General features: G+C 37.6%; 1 protein-coding gene across 1 annotated transcript in view; it reads right to left on the bottom strand.

Annotated features, from left to right (window-relative positions):
* The window catches only part of FBN1 (fibrillin 1), a 235,761-nt gene that overhangs the window by 90,774 nt on the left and 129,694 nt on the right, over nt 1-15,293 (bottom strand). The window contains exons 13-18 of the mRNA XM_043555476.1: nt 13,889-14,008; nt 10,668-10,793; nt 8,865-8,987; nt 5,514-5,636; nt 3,822-3,974; nt 139-192 (exon numbers count right to left, since the gene is read on the bottom strand). Of these exons, the coding sequence (XP_043411411.1) occupies nt 139-192; nt 3,822-3,974; nt 5,514-5,636; nt 8,865-8,987; nt 10,668-10,793; nt 13,889-14,008 (699 nt within the window). The remainder of the gene's footprint in view (nt 1-138; nt 193-3,821; nt 3,975-5,513; nt 5,637-8,864; nt 8,988-10,667; nt 10,794-13,888; nt 14,009-15,293) is intronic.

The following is a 15,293-nucleotide window of genomic DNA, read 5'->3' as shown; positions in this document are numbered from 1 at the left end:
AGTCCCAGGTACAGTGATGGCCAGAGAGGGGGCCAGACCTCCCCAGTCTGGTGTAAAGACACCAGCTGGAAACCCACAGGAAAGCCCAGTGCTGCTTCTGCACATGCTTACGGTAGCAAATTTCAAACAAGTCCTTACCACTGCCTGCAGATGTCATTCCTGGCCCACTGCTGCAGAGTGCCTGATATTCCGCTGCAATAAATTAACAGATAGTAAATGATTCCCTTGTTTGCAGAACAGGTCAATCTGCACTTGGCTTTGCACACATCATTTCCTCCTAAGTGAGTAGAACTGAAATAAAGTGGTAATGGAAAAGGAGGCATCTCCCAAGGGAGTCACTGGTACACCATGCTCCCATTTTAAAGGCTCCGCATCACTATGGAAAACAACTTTTAAGGATGTAGGCAAGTTACAGCAAGGCCTTGTGCAAAGCGCTTTCGGAAAAGGTGTTTTTCCTATAATTTGATTTTGTCCACCAGGGAACACTTCACACTTATAGTGAAATGTGCCTGTTAAAGTGTGGTTTCTTAACTGTTAATAAAACTTTCTCCCACCATCTTGGGAATAATTTTGTTTCTTAGTACAAACTTTTTTTTTTTTAATACAATCAAGTTCTTAACATTTTCTCATTTCTCTCTTCAAATTCTCTAGTCTGCACTCACAAGAAAAACAAAGCCTCTACACTTGTATTTAAGTGTATTTTTAAAGTAAATATTCATCAGGATACTATATGATAAATCTATAGGCAAAGTATTGCATAATGTTAAAACTGAGATCTTACTAAGAAATTGAAGAATACAGAATATGTACCCAAATTTGTGATGGCATCAGATTTTTACTTAAAACTGATGCAATGTTTTACATATAATTCCAATAATATTCAGAGGAGCATGAGAGTGAACGATGAAAATGGAGAACTAACTGGAATCATACTTTATCCAAGGAAAACAAACTGAAGTGTCCCCTTAGCTGCCCACAGTTTCTGGCAACACAGAGTCTCCAGGCCAAATGCAAATCATTTGTGGGCTGAAGTAGCACAAGAACTGGATATTAGGGAGGGGCCTTTTTACACAGGCCTACAGCACCTCGCTGCTGATGCAAATAGCTCTTATACTTCTGCATGCTAGAAAATTCTATTCCTGATGACAGTGGATGCAAATGAACTACACAGATTTTAAAAATGAAGGTTGAATCCCTCAGAGCCTCTGTCTTCCTACAAATGTAAACTTGAGAAAAGTGGTGAAATCCCTTAATTTTTAAATCATGCTAAGTGGGACCAAAAAAGGAACAACTGGGAAAGTGGCTGCCGTTGTGTGTTTGCAAGCCTGGGACTGAAAGCAACAAGAAATGCATTGTCATTATCTTCTCATGTCAGCAATTAATTAAAACGCTTTTGAAATAACTGTAAGTAACAAAGTAGGAAAAACAATATCATGTCAGTTTTACAAAAAGCAGTTTTACAGTTAGTGCTAAATTAGCTGATGCTTGGCCTAAATAGAAGCAAATTCTTTTCATTGTTCTTTTCCACTTGGGGAGAATCTGGTACTTGCACTGTCCTCTGTGGTCAGTGAATTCAGGTCTACATCGGTTTGAATGCTGATGACAATGCTTGCTGTTGGGGGTCTTGGAAGCAAGCCCTTTCCCTCTTAGTTTCCTCTTCTATAAGTTTCCTCTTTACAAATTGGAGATAAGGATACCGAAGCCACATGGCAGTTCTATGCATTTACTAGGAGAACATGTAAGGTGTTGAACACAGCTCCTGGCACAGCTCATGCATTTCATAAATGATAGGTGTTGCAGAGCTAACTCAGTGTTGTGCTATGGAGGCACTCGTATGGGGACATATGAGAAAATTCCCAAACTTCCACTTCTCTGGGTTTAACTGACTGATCCCTGTGAGGAGTAAATATTCAGCAGTCAGTGAGAAATATCTTAATATAGAGCCTTACTTGGCTTTCTTCTAGAGCACAAAGATGGACGTTAGATGTGATGAGGTTGGAGTTTCTCATTAAATTGACTAAAGAAGGAATCTTCTGAATATTTTCAGTACCTTTTAAAATCTCCCCTCTCTCTTGAAATGAGGGATACTGTCCATTTAGGTCCTTCATGATTTGGCATTTTCATCTACCAAAGACGTGGAGAAACCAAACTGAACGAAACCACTTCCACATGTGGACCTCTTCTGTGCAAGTGTGTTGAAATAGAAAACAGAAGCTAGCAGCGCTGGGCTTCAAGTTTAACTCATCTTAAGCTTTACTTCTTAAAGAAATCTGGTCTCTTTTAGTCATCTTTTATAAGATTACTTCATTTTCCTAGGTATCATAAGAATTCTTTGGAGATGTACTTAGTCCAGAGGAAAATGTAAAAACAAAGAACTGTATGCACCAAGGGTCCTAGATTCTAAGTTTGGTTCTTCCACATATTGAAGATAGGAACAAATCACCTATACCCCTGTGCACCAGTTTTCATGATACTCGTCTATCTTATAAATTCCAAGTATGTAAGAAAAGTACTTTGAAAAGTTAAAGTAACATACAGCAAGCAGGGTAGTATTAATGATATACAACTATAAAGTTACAGGGATGTTTGTTAGATAGAATTATATTTTATGCTATATAATTGAAGTATTATTGTAGGCATGAATTGAACTAATTGCTAATCTCATATAAAATGGTAATCTGTGATGTAATCAGCCAGAATAAAGCTTTATTTCTTAACTGGCCTTACCCATTTCTTTTAAAGTTTTCCAGTTAACATTCTTTAACTTCTCATATTTTAATTTCTTCTAACTCCCTAATTTCAAATATCACTTTCAAAATGGCAGATGTTTAAATATTGTGAGTTAATCTTTAATTGACTATATATAGGTCAGAAATGAACTAACTGGATCTTAGATGTAAACCAACCAATCAAAGCTATTTGTTTTCAGTATTAGATCTACCTTTATTTTAGGACATTAAAAGTAACTGTCAAGCTACCTTAAAATTATGTCCAAATGTTGACAGTTTATTGCTTTAGTTTCAATAAACTATTTTTGCCTTATAAATAAAAATAGTTTACAACCGGGAAGGATCTTCTGGATTACCTAAAATAATTCATTTTGTAGATGAAGAAACTAAGAATCCATTTCGATATTATTCTACTTTACAATTCTGCATACTATTGCAAGCTTTCTTAAATCCTTTTGAAAGTAGGTGAGAAAAATTCCTAAATAAATAAAAATCTACAAAGAACTAAACCCCCCAGTTAAGCAATTTGTCTGCCTGTGGATGGGGAGAATTCTGAGTCACCAACCAGTTTTCTTTTCATTATGCCGTGTCACTTCAAATTGAGAAAAATACTTTTTCCCTAGGGTTGAATAAAATCATTTAGGAAAGGCACACCTAAATCAACATGAGGGATTTGAACAAAATTCACACATGGCCTTTTGGAAAAAAGTTGGAAATATTCAGGTAATCTGAAAATTATTTACTTTTACACTCTGTAAAATTCTGCTTTTATAATAGTTCCTGCAAAATGCAAACATTATGAAACTACTTTAGAAAACAAGGCAAGTTGCATGAATTCCAAAAAGCATGAGTATTATTAAGGTGGAGGGGTTGGGATGGGGGTTCCAAACGTGCTGCCTGTTCCCAATGATCATTAGGATTGGGTGAATAATGTGTGATCAGACCCTGAGTAGCCCTGTCAAGACCCCAGGAAGGTATGTGATGTATCTGGAGAGCATAACATAATCTCTCTCTGTGATTGCCATAAATGCAAAGACAGCAGATGGTGGCAGAAGGCTGGCAGGATGGGGGCATCTCCATGATACCACATACCTGAATTCTGCGCAGGACACGGTTGGCAAGGTTCCCCAAATGCATACTCGGTGCTGGCACAGCAGCATTCAGATTTAGTAACAGCACCAAACAAGGGTTTGACACACTGGCCTCTCTTGTATCCACCGTAGCATGTGCTCCGCATGTGTGTGTCTAAATAGGAAGAGGCATCTGTCATCACACTATCGCTTCCAATAACCCCCCAGGTCAAAGTTGAAGCTGGCTTTATTTAGCCATCATCCTTGTTCTAACGCACAGAAAATGCTTCTGGTCTTAGGTCTCAACAGAAAGAGACAAACCCACACAAACTGCATTCAGCTTCCAAGCACTGGAAACCAGTTGTCAGACTCTTTCAGTTTTCTAGGGACTATCATGGTGTACCCAACTGTGAGACTCTTAAGTGCTGAGATTATATCTCATTCATTTCTGTCTTCCCTAGACCTGCACAGAGAAGGAGCTTAATACAGGTTAAGTTAATGATGGGTGACCAGTGACTCCCCTTATGATAAATAAGATCTTTATTAGAAGTGTGGTCTACCTCAAAATAAACATGCAATTATTGAATGTTTGAATTAAATGTACTTTCAAAACGGAGGAACTTTAATCTATAGAAGGTTCATTATACAAATCTCTGGACATTGGCTTACTAAGTAGTGTCATCTTTACCAACAGGGAGGGAGGTTCCAGCTATGCCCAATTCTCTCCCAATTCAAAGGGTTTACTGACTGCCATTCTTAAAAATAATTTGGGTTGGGGCGCCTGGGTGGCGCAGTCGGTTAAGCGTCCGACTTCAGCCAGGTCACGATCTCATGGTCCGTGAGTTCGAGCCCTGCGTCAGGCTCTGGGCTGATGGCTCAGAGCCTGGAGCCTGTTTCCGATTCTATGTCTCCCTCTCTCTCTGCCCCTCCCCCGTTCATGCTCTGTCTCTCTCTGTCCCAAAAATAAATAAACGTTGGGGGCGCCTGGGTGGCGCAGTCGGTTAAGCGTCCGACTTCGGCCAGGTCACGATCTCGCGGTCCGGGAGTTCGAGCCCCGCGTCAGGCTCTGGGCTGATGGCTCGGAGCCTGGAGCCTGTTTCCGATCTGTGTCTCCCTCTCTCTCTGCCCCTCCCCCGTTCATGCTCTGTCTCTCTCTGTCCCAAAAATAAATAAATGTTGAAAAAAAAATTAAAAAAAAAATAAACGTTGAAAAAAATTTTTTTTAAATAATAATTTGGGTAAAATTCATATCTATTTCTCAATAAATTTCAAACTTTTTATAAAGCTGCACAAAAATATTACATAGGTTTCCTGATTATCCATATCCTCCTTTGTATTCTATACTTCCCTTTGGACATTTAATTCTCTACCTGAAAATGTTCACTATGAGATAATGAGCATATATAGGCCAATTTCAAAGACCACTGTCAACAATGGAAGGTTGGAGAAAATTGAGGACATCTACATGATTAGAAAAGAAAAGGGGGAAAGAGAGGTGGGGACTCCCCTGGTTTTCATTTATGTCAGTTCACCTTTCTATCTCCTAAATTAATATCCAGCTTATGCAAGAAGAGAACTGATATTGTTGGTGTGTTCCCCCACAAGTATTAATTATGTCATATCTGTTACAGTAGAGTGCATTTGTCATTGGTGGGATTTATTGGTCCACGGAGGGTGGATCTCTACCATCCATCTAGTCATGGCGTTATCTTACCAACACACACACGTCCATCCAGACCCACAGCCAGTCCAGGAAAGCATTCACATCTGTAGGAGCCATCAGTATTGACGCAGCGTCCATTCATGCAGATGCCAGGTGTTTCACACTCATTAATGTCTGTGGTGGGGAAAAGCACTTATTAAAAATGGAGTGACATTTACATGAAACCACAACATGTCTACAATTCTTTTACAACACTTGAAAATGGGGAAGATAGAAAATGACATGCAGCACCAACAATAAAAGCTCAGTGAGATGCATTTCATTGCCCTTTGAAAGAACAGTAACAAAAATTGACACCGACTATGTGAGCTTTTTTTTTTAACCACAGGAAAAACCATTTCAACAATACTCTCCTGAGATTTTTTTAAATCCAAAATAAGAATCACAAAGGCAAAAACAGAATTGAAGAAAGGAGGAAAGTGAAGCTAAAAGACAAAGGTCCTGGCGGAACGTTTCACATGGCAGTTCTTCTAGGACTGTCAGAAATCTGGCTTGATAATGGACTGCAACTTTGACCTGGGCAGGATGCTTCTCTGTTTAGCATCCAACACTCAGACTGGCGTCCATTCCAGTATCACTCACATCTTAGCACTCTGAAATGACTAGCATGGCATTAAGAGATACAGAACTAAAACCCTGATGGAACACTATAGAAAAGAAACAGAAAAGGAATATAGAAGATTTTGGTGGCCATTTCTGGCCAACAATAGCACTAAGCCATTGGAGCTCAGCAGAGAAAAATCTTTCTAAGTATTACATATATTTTATAGTATCATATGTATATATTTAGGGAGGTATGGTAAAATACTTTATTGGGCACATACTAATAATAGCAAAGATTTTTCCCCTTTAATATGGGGAAGTAGAAGTGGTACCAAAATTGTGTTTTGGAAAACATGTAACACGTAGAAGTAAGTCATTTTATAACAACTCCTTTTATAATATACAGCTAGTGTATGTAACTATTTCCTTTTTTCTGACCGTAAAAAGGCAAATTGAGACTGAAACACCTCTACATTTTACTTAGCTTGTGTTATTTGGCACAAGATATATTCAGATGATCCAAAATTCCGTGTACAGATTGTGTTTTAAAACAGCAGTTATATTTAAATACATGAAATCGAATTGGTTCAGTTATTCAGGTCACCTTTTTGTTCAAGCTGAGATCTACAGTAAAAAGGTGACAGCTATAGCCTGCAAAGTGACACAAAGGCTTTTTAATGAGGACAACAGATGTTACACGGACCGAGAGGGTCTGTGGCCCAAACTTTCAGAGAGTGATTGGGGAGGACATGCTGTTCATCAGATTAGTTAACTGTAGAGATTAAATTAGCATTGTTTATTCTAGATTTGGATAGTCACATCTTTGTGGCCTCAGAACTAAATACTCAGCTCTAAGAGAAAATCTTATCCAATGATGTCAAGAGAAAATCTACAGAAAAGAAGAAATTCACCATACAAGAAATTTCTTTCTTTTTTCTTTATTCTAGTTTCTATTTCTAGTTTGAATATTCCAAATACTTTACTGGTTACAAACATTTGCAAAACCTAGTTTCATCTATGAAGTCATAGTGTCTTCTGAAATAATTACATCAGCATTATCTATTGGCCATACCTCATACTGAGAAGTTGTGGCCGGGGTCACTGGCAGCTTATAGGCACTGAAAATACATTTTAGTGTGCTCTGTGGATTAGCAAAAGGAGTATGTGTTCTTGTAAAAGGTCTTCACACAAAGGGGCTTTCACATTTCCTTCTGTTATTTTGTTTGGAAGCCTAATTCCAAATATTCCAGCAACCATTCCCTTCCCCTTTCTTTTTCACTTGTACAGCACTTAATCTGCACAATTTGGCACTTTGTTGTATTCTGTTTTACATTGTAGAATTCTACATTCTACATTCTACGTGTTGGTCTTGTCTTCCAAACTATATGTTCCTCACAGCACAAGACTCAAAAGTACAGAAACCTATTTCCCATTTCAAGTTTTAAAAATTCAAATGTTTTCTCTTGCTATGAAGACAGATTTGCACAATATTAAGAACCACTGAGGGAAGGTCATGGAGAATGTAGGTAAACAACCAAGGGATAGAAGCTCTTTTAAGCCTAGGGAAAATGCACATCTTGCCAACAACTTAATACAAGGCTTTCTTCCATAACACCTTTACCAAAGCTGTCTGTCTACCAGAGGAATCTGGAGAAGAGGCATCATAGGACTTTATCTGCTTTCTCAATCTTGAATAGCTCGACACTCAGCACTTCTCCACCTGAAACTATGAGCTGAAGGCTTTGAGTGCAGCATGTTCACAGATTTTCTGGATGTTTGGATATGAGGTTCCTTGAGAAGTATGGTTTCAATGCGGATCTTGGACCCAAGTGCAATGATAACTCATCCCTGACCATGTAAGGCAAGAGACACTAAGCACAAATTTATTTTGATGACTCTTCTTAGAACCTGAATTTTCAATAGTACAAATAAAAATCTTCATTTTTGTGGGGCACCGGAGTGGCTCAGTTCATTGAGCATCCGACTTCGGCTCAAGTCATGATCTCGCAGTTTGTGAGTTTGAGCCCCACGTTGGACTCTGTGCTGACAGCTCAGAGCCTAGAGTCTGCTTCGGATTCTGTGTCTCCCTCTCTCTCTGCCCTTCCCCCACTCACGCTCTGTCTCTGTCTCTCAAAAATGAATAAACGTTAAAAAAATTTTTTAAAAAATCTTCATTTTTGTTTCCATACCTAGAACAATGAGATTATTTCAAGAGCTACCAAGCTAAACAATGGCTCTTGGTTTTAGTTTATTTCTTCTTCTTAATTCTATTTCCCTTTATGCATATTGTGACTTGATAACACCTAAATAAGTCGTCCATCAAAAACTTTCTGTTTCTTAAAATAATCTGAAAGGAACTATGGAGAAGAGATCAATGCAATAAGAGTATACATTATTGTGTTCAGGTGAAGTTGTGTAAGAGGTGGCAAATGACAGCCATCGAAAAACCTAATTACCATTTATTTCCCAACTCCAAGTTAGAAGAATAACTCAGCTTATTTACAAGGTTACTCATATTTGTTGGTGCACCTACTGTTAATTCAGCTTCTCATTCATTTGCAGTGTAGCCTTTCAGGTTCCTTTGGAAGATCTCAAATACCCTTTCTGAAATAAGAACAGCCATCTTAAGCATAAACTATAGCTCTCTGGATGGCTGGACTTAAGAAGGATGTCCACTTAGGTTTCTCAAGCCAGAATTAGGAATACTTTAAATGGGAAGAATCAAGAAGGAAAAGTGGTACCTCTAAGCAATATAGAAAGGAAAAAAAGCAGGAGAAGGATATGATTTACAGCACAAACCTTTGCAATAACGCCCATCTGATGCCAGCTGAAACCCAGGTTTGCAAATACATTTAAAACTGCCATCTTCATTGATACACATTCCATTAAGGCACATGTTCCTTATGCTGCATTCATCCATATCTGAAAAAATACAGAGGATGCATTTTCTTATGACCAGAAGAGTAAGCTTACAGAAGCCAACCTGAATCAATAGAATTCTTTTCCTTCACATTTCTTTTGTTTTTTGTTATTGTAGTCTAAGGCTAATTTTCTTTATGGCATACAAGAAGGGCCATGTAAAATACGTATTCTTAAGTTCTCAATTTTTGACATATTCATGCAAATTATAGAGCTAAATTTATTTTCTGACATACTATATATATACTGAATGTATACACATATACATGTACATAGATTTGAAATTCATATATAATAACATATATAAAACTTCATGTATGTATGTGTGTGTATAGATATATATATATATATATAGATATAGATATAGATATAGATATAGATATGAATTTGACTCAATGGAAGCTACCAAGACTTTTTTTAAAAATATCAGTTTACAAACTAAAAAGTGTATTAACAATCTTACGGCTATATTTACTTCAGAGATACTAATTCTAATATATTGAAAAATAAAAACAAAAAGCAAAACTAAGAATGATGGAACTTGAAATATATTTTGCTCATCTCCTGATTTCTTATACAGCAGAAACCAGAAGACAGCTTAAAGTCTGAAGCAGTTTTAAATAGAGGTAAGAAAAAAAATGTATTTTTAAAATACAAGACTCGACTATGGAGTATAGCTATGTTAGTTAACCTTTAGGATTTGGTGATCATAAGGTTATTTCTTTAAATTAATCAAAATGTTATTTTATTTAATACTACAGCTGTCTTGGGGGAGGTACTTGCTCTTCTAGACATGGTGTGTTTTCACTTACAGGCTTTAGTCAGGCCAATGTAATTTATGATTTTTTTTTTCTTTTTTTTAAACAGGATTCTATCCCAACCGAGAATTCTGGCATTAAGTCTTTGAGTTGAATCACTGAGATAATATTCTGCCAAAAATGTTTCTAAGAACAATTTTGAAATTCTTTTAATGTATGAATAGATTCTTGGGATCTTTCCCAAAGATGTTGGGAAAGACGATAAGAAGCATTCTTCATTTTTTGCTAAAGGTCTAAGTAGTGGAAACTCATCAATAATGTTCATATTTTCAATTCAAAAAAAAAGTGGCAGGGGAAAAAGACAAAATGTTTGAAACAGCCCAATTCAAATAAGGTGATTAATTCAAGAGGCAATATAGCTGGTTTTCAGTAGTCAATGTTTCATACAAATTTTACATTTTCAGGTTCTTAATAGTATTTTATTACTAGACAGACACTTCAAACACAGAGACTATAAATGACAAAAAATATATGGCCTATATGAACTATACTTCAATTAGAAAAAAGAAATATATGAGGTTAGGTGTGTCCTATTAAAAAAACCCATGTACAAATTCTGATTGTATAAAATTAGGAAGTAACGATTTATGCTATAGAAGTTTTATTATCACTAGGGATCGATCTCTCAAGGACAAGCTCTCCTTATATATTTGAAATGTTATCTGACTCACAGAAATGTAATTAAAAGTACGAATATTGTTGAAAATTATGCTTGTCTCCCCCATAACGATCTGTGAAATATATTTGCTGCTTTGACCTTTCACTCAATGTTTGGCTTGGTCTTGTTAGAGACTTCTGATTGGAACTGCAATGGAAAATGGGGATTCATATTATTACACCGCTCTTACTGTCATACTGGTATTACCTTCACAGTTCTTCCCATCGCGTGTAACATGAAAGCCCGCATTACACACACAATGGAAACTGCCATCTGTGTTGATGCAACGTCCGTTATTACAGATACGGCCATTCTGCAAACATTCATCGATGTCTAAGATTAAAGTTAAAACAGAAGAAACAGCTTCACTTGGTGGACTCAAAATTATTTTATTTCTCCCTCCCTCCATTCCAAACCCATCTCCAAACTTGATATCCAATATTAAAATGATTAATTAGAGTTTGCAAGACGTGACAGAAAGACTGCCAACATAATAGCATTTGATCTAACTCTAAGTTCTAATTAGACCCCTTAAATCTCAGTTGTATATACAAAATTTGTCTTCACCATTTTCCTAGCTAGTTCAATGAGCCAGTATATATCATCATTTATATTAAACTTTGGCTGGCATCTTTCAACACATGCTCAAAAAGGCAGATCTCATAGCTACATCAGAACAATAAAACAAAAGTCCTATTAAAAAAAAAAGTCATTCCATCTAAAAACCAGCAATCACATGACTGAAATGTTTACCTTTCTTATGGCAGTCCTGGTCCAAGTATAGTTTTCTTGTTTATATATTCTTAGTTTCTTTTATAACCTTATAAGCATTTATAGCAAATAAAATATGAGGGCACCTCTACTTCTTTGTGTTGTGTTTCATATTACACCAAAGTAAGCAATGGAGCTTGATATGCAAGTGTTAAAAAGGACAATAACTCGAATAACCTATATCTGATCGCTCACTTAAAGATTAATGATTAATTCAAATTGGACAACACGGTGCACTGGATTATCTGTTCCCCTCAGTTTCTAGGCTAGATACCTGGAGGAACACCAAGGAGGATGAATACACACTGCCTTGTCTCCAGAGCATATAATCTTTGCCAGCCTTATTCCCCAGAAGACAGATACCAGGGAACTGTGTAATAGAGGACTGGGGCCGAACTATCTGTGCAGAGTTGAGGTCACATGTGCCTACGCATAAGCACCCTAAACATCCTCTGGACGACAAGAATGTGCATTCATGGCATATTGCTTACTCTGTCTACCCTGCGTCTGCACGCTGTCTTGTGGTTGACCCTCAGACGCACTTTCTTTCTGGGCAGATCCAGCCGTGGTTTCCACACGAGTCATTGGACTAGCTGAGGCAGTCTGGGCTTTTCTTCTGTCTGATCTTTGTGCCAACAACCTACGCTCTTTTTCTCTCTCATTTATTTCTTAATCCTTGCAAAAATCTGACTTGCTACGCACTCCAAAAAATAGTAAAAGCCACATACTCTTGAGCAGAATTTTTTTAGGGTTCTATAATCTTTTGAAGCCCAAGGATAAAATAAACAGCATACAGAGTTCGGCATTTTCTCTCCTCACTATTATCAGAACACCACTGGGCTCCCCACTGCGTCACAAGATCAACTGAAAGCTTGCCATTAAAAGTTCTCTACCGTAGTTCCGTCTCTTCCGCCCCCTTCTCTTCAGTCTGTCATGTACTTCTCCTCAGCTAAGTACACAGTCTTTCTGTTTTGTGGCAACTTGCATCTACCCCAAAATGTGAGTATGTCATCAACTTCTTATGTTTGAGATAAGCTTAGCACTAGGCTCTTGAGGAAGACAGTGTTTGAGGCTTTTAGGTAATCCTCAGTCTCTAGTAAATTAAGTCTCAGAGCGATAACACCACTCATCTACTCCAGCTGGCCCTTGCCCCAGCTGAGTGCTCTCAATAATCTTTTCTCTTTGCTTATTTCATAGTGCAGTCTTCTAGACATTGGTTTCAGTTTATTCTCTATATTGCAAAATGCCTTTTACACTGTACATGCTAATTATTGAGCATATTAAATATTCTGTTAAATATTTAAACTATCCTTATCTATATTCATTAAGTAGGCCATTAATAGAAATACTAGCAGGTGGACATGCTGTGCTCTGGTTTCTTCTGCTCTAAACTGCCATTTACAGGTAGTGTATTAAAATATACCAATGGTTGGGGCGCCTGGGTGGCGCAGTCGGTTAAGCATCCGACTTCAGCCAGGTCACGATCTCGCGGTCCATGAGTTCGAGCCCCGCGTCAGGCTCTGGGCTGATGGCTCAGAGCCTGGAGCCTGTTTCCGATTCTGTGTCTCCCTCTCTCTCTGCCCCTCCCCCATTCATGCTCTGTCTCTCTCTGTCCCAAAAATAAGTAAAAAAAACGAAACAAAAAAAAAAACGTTGATAAAATATACCAATGGCAAGAAATCTCTAAGCCTGAATCACAATCAAAGATCCTGAAACCAGTCACCGATAAAAATAAAAACTGTATGACTTCAACTCAGGTGAAGAGATTTTACTTAAAAAAAAAAAAAAAAGACAAATAAAACTAACTCTTACTAATGGCTGGCAATTTTTTTTAACTGATACAAACCTTCTGACCTTTCCTTGTATTTAATTTTAATACAGAATTCTCTTCCTTTTATCTGGCTTTAGTGACCAGTGAAATACCTCATTCAGTGCCAAATTTATAGAGACATAGATATTTGAGTTTCCTGAGGGTTGAAAGAACATCTTACTTGTTTCTGTTGCAGAAACAGTATATCAGTCATCCAATAAAAGGCATATAGGATGACATAATAAATTAACAAACCTGAAGGGAAAATTCTGTGAACAAACACTTATAGTAGTGCTTCCCAAACTTTAAAGTGCTTATGGATCACTGGGGGATCTTGTTAAAAATACTGATTCTGACTTAGTAGGTCTGAGGTCAGACCTGAGATTCTGTATTTCCAATCAGCTTCCAGGCAATGCTGCTGCTGACCACATGAATAAGAAGCAAGAAGTCACAGACTCCTTCCTTATACTTTAGATCATTCCATTAAGAAATCAGTCACATACAATTTCACCTGAAACTTTCCTCAGTTTCTGTGTCAGCAAAGGACAACCCCATTCCCTAGCTCTAAGATTAAAAATTAAGAGGCAATAGTGATGAGGCAAAAAAGTAGTGAAAATAAGATATGCCCACAGGAACAGATGCATCTTTTAAAATGATTTGGATCTCCGCCAGATTTTATGACGCTATCCTTCTGAGTGACAATATCTGGAGTTGAGTGCAAAAGGCAACAAGCCTATTAGCCTCTCCTGGCCAGGGTTATTCAAACTCTGTTAAATTCCTTCGAAGCAAACCTTTTATTTAGCATATATGTCCCCTTAACTTAGCATGTTCCAAGCTAGGACCATACCTCGGCACTCTGTCCGGGTGAGTGTGCTCTGATAGCCAGGCCGGCACTGACAGGTATATGAGCCCTGGTTATTAATACATTCTCCACCAGCACAAGGATTTTTCTCACATTCATCAACATCTGCAAAATACAGTATATTTCAGTAAGAAATTAGAGAGCAATAACTCGCACCTTTAAGACCATTTTATTGGTTTCCTTTACATGTTAAAACACTTTCCTTTTCAGAAATAAATAGCATAATGAAAAGGATCTTTTTTCTTTCTACTACAATGTATCATGTCACAAGCCACTTGAAAACCAGTTGAGCAGTTAAAGTGTATTATTTCCCTTTGTCATTTTTCAGAGGAAAATGCCAAACACGTAGCAACTCAACACTCCAAGCTAATAAACATTTTCTCTTCCTTGAGTTTGGCCTAAGGGAATTAAACAGACTAACATTTCAGAAATGGCTTCTAGGCAGAATTCTGAGTATCTCCTGAAGCTCTATTTTTCAGTCAAAAGGGGGTCTCACCTTATCTAAGCATCTCTTGTTGAATTCCACTGAGAACATTAGAACAAGACATGAAACACACCATTTAAAGAGTTATTCTCACTGACCACAGAGTCCACCTCCCAACCCAGAGAGGCTCCCACTAGTTTTACAGTTGTTTAGAACTATCAGTATATTTAACAGTGAACTGGTTTATATCCCCCTATTTGTAAAGATGAGGAAACTAAGGTTTTTGGAAGATAACCCACCCACTCACCCAGAGTCACAAGTTTTTTGCCGCAGGTGTGTCCCCTCCCCCCCACCACGGGGGGCTACGTGTCCCCTCTTCCACCCAGTTCTGGATGACTTCTATGGACTGAATGACTCTCTCCTAGTGTGTTGCTAGAAGGGGCATTAATGTCACCAGGAAACTACACAGTGTGAGAAACTAAGAGCTCCTTATTTCTGCCTGATTCATAATGATAGAATTAGACTTTATAACAGAACTAAGAAAGGGACTTATTTTTAAAAATTAGATGGCAATTGGGTGTTCTTTTCCAATCTAACAAATGAATTATTCTTTTGTTACATTTCCTCCTTTTGCTGGCTTAAATGACTTGTCAACAACTCAAAGTTTCTTTTCAGTTTTAACGACTTTTCAGTTTTAGAGACAATTGGTGAGTTATATCCATTTAAGTTAGTAAAATGTGCAAAATTTTATAATTTGGGGACAGTTTTAATGCTTTATTTTAATGGTCAGACTTTTGATGAGATGGCTTAATATGAAGCTACCAGCAATGACTTCAACATATTTTATGACAAAGGTTAAAAGTCCCTATAGTTGGCGGAATAGTACCCCTCCCCAAATATGTTCATGTCCTAATCTCCAGACCTCTGAATATGCTACATGGCAAAGGGGAATCAAGGTTGCTAATC

This window comes from Prionailurus bengalensis, chromosome B3 (genome assembly GCF_016509475.1).
Source record: "Prionailurus bengalensis isolate Pbe53 chromosome B3, Fcat_Pben_1.1_paternal_pri, whole genome shotgun sequence".
NCBI lineage: Eukaryota > Metazoa > Chordata > Mammalia > Carnivora > Felidae > Prionailurus > Prionailurus bengalensis.
Note: the sequence above shows the minus strand (reverse complement) of the source record. Positions and strands in the feature narration are given on the sequence as shown.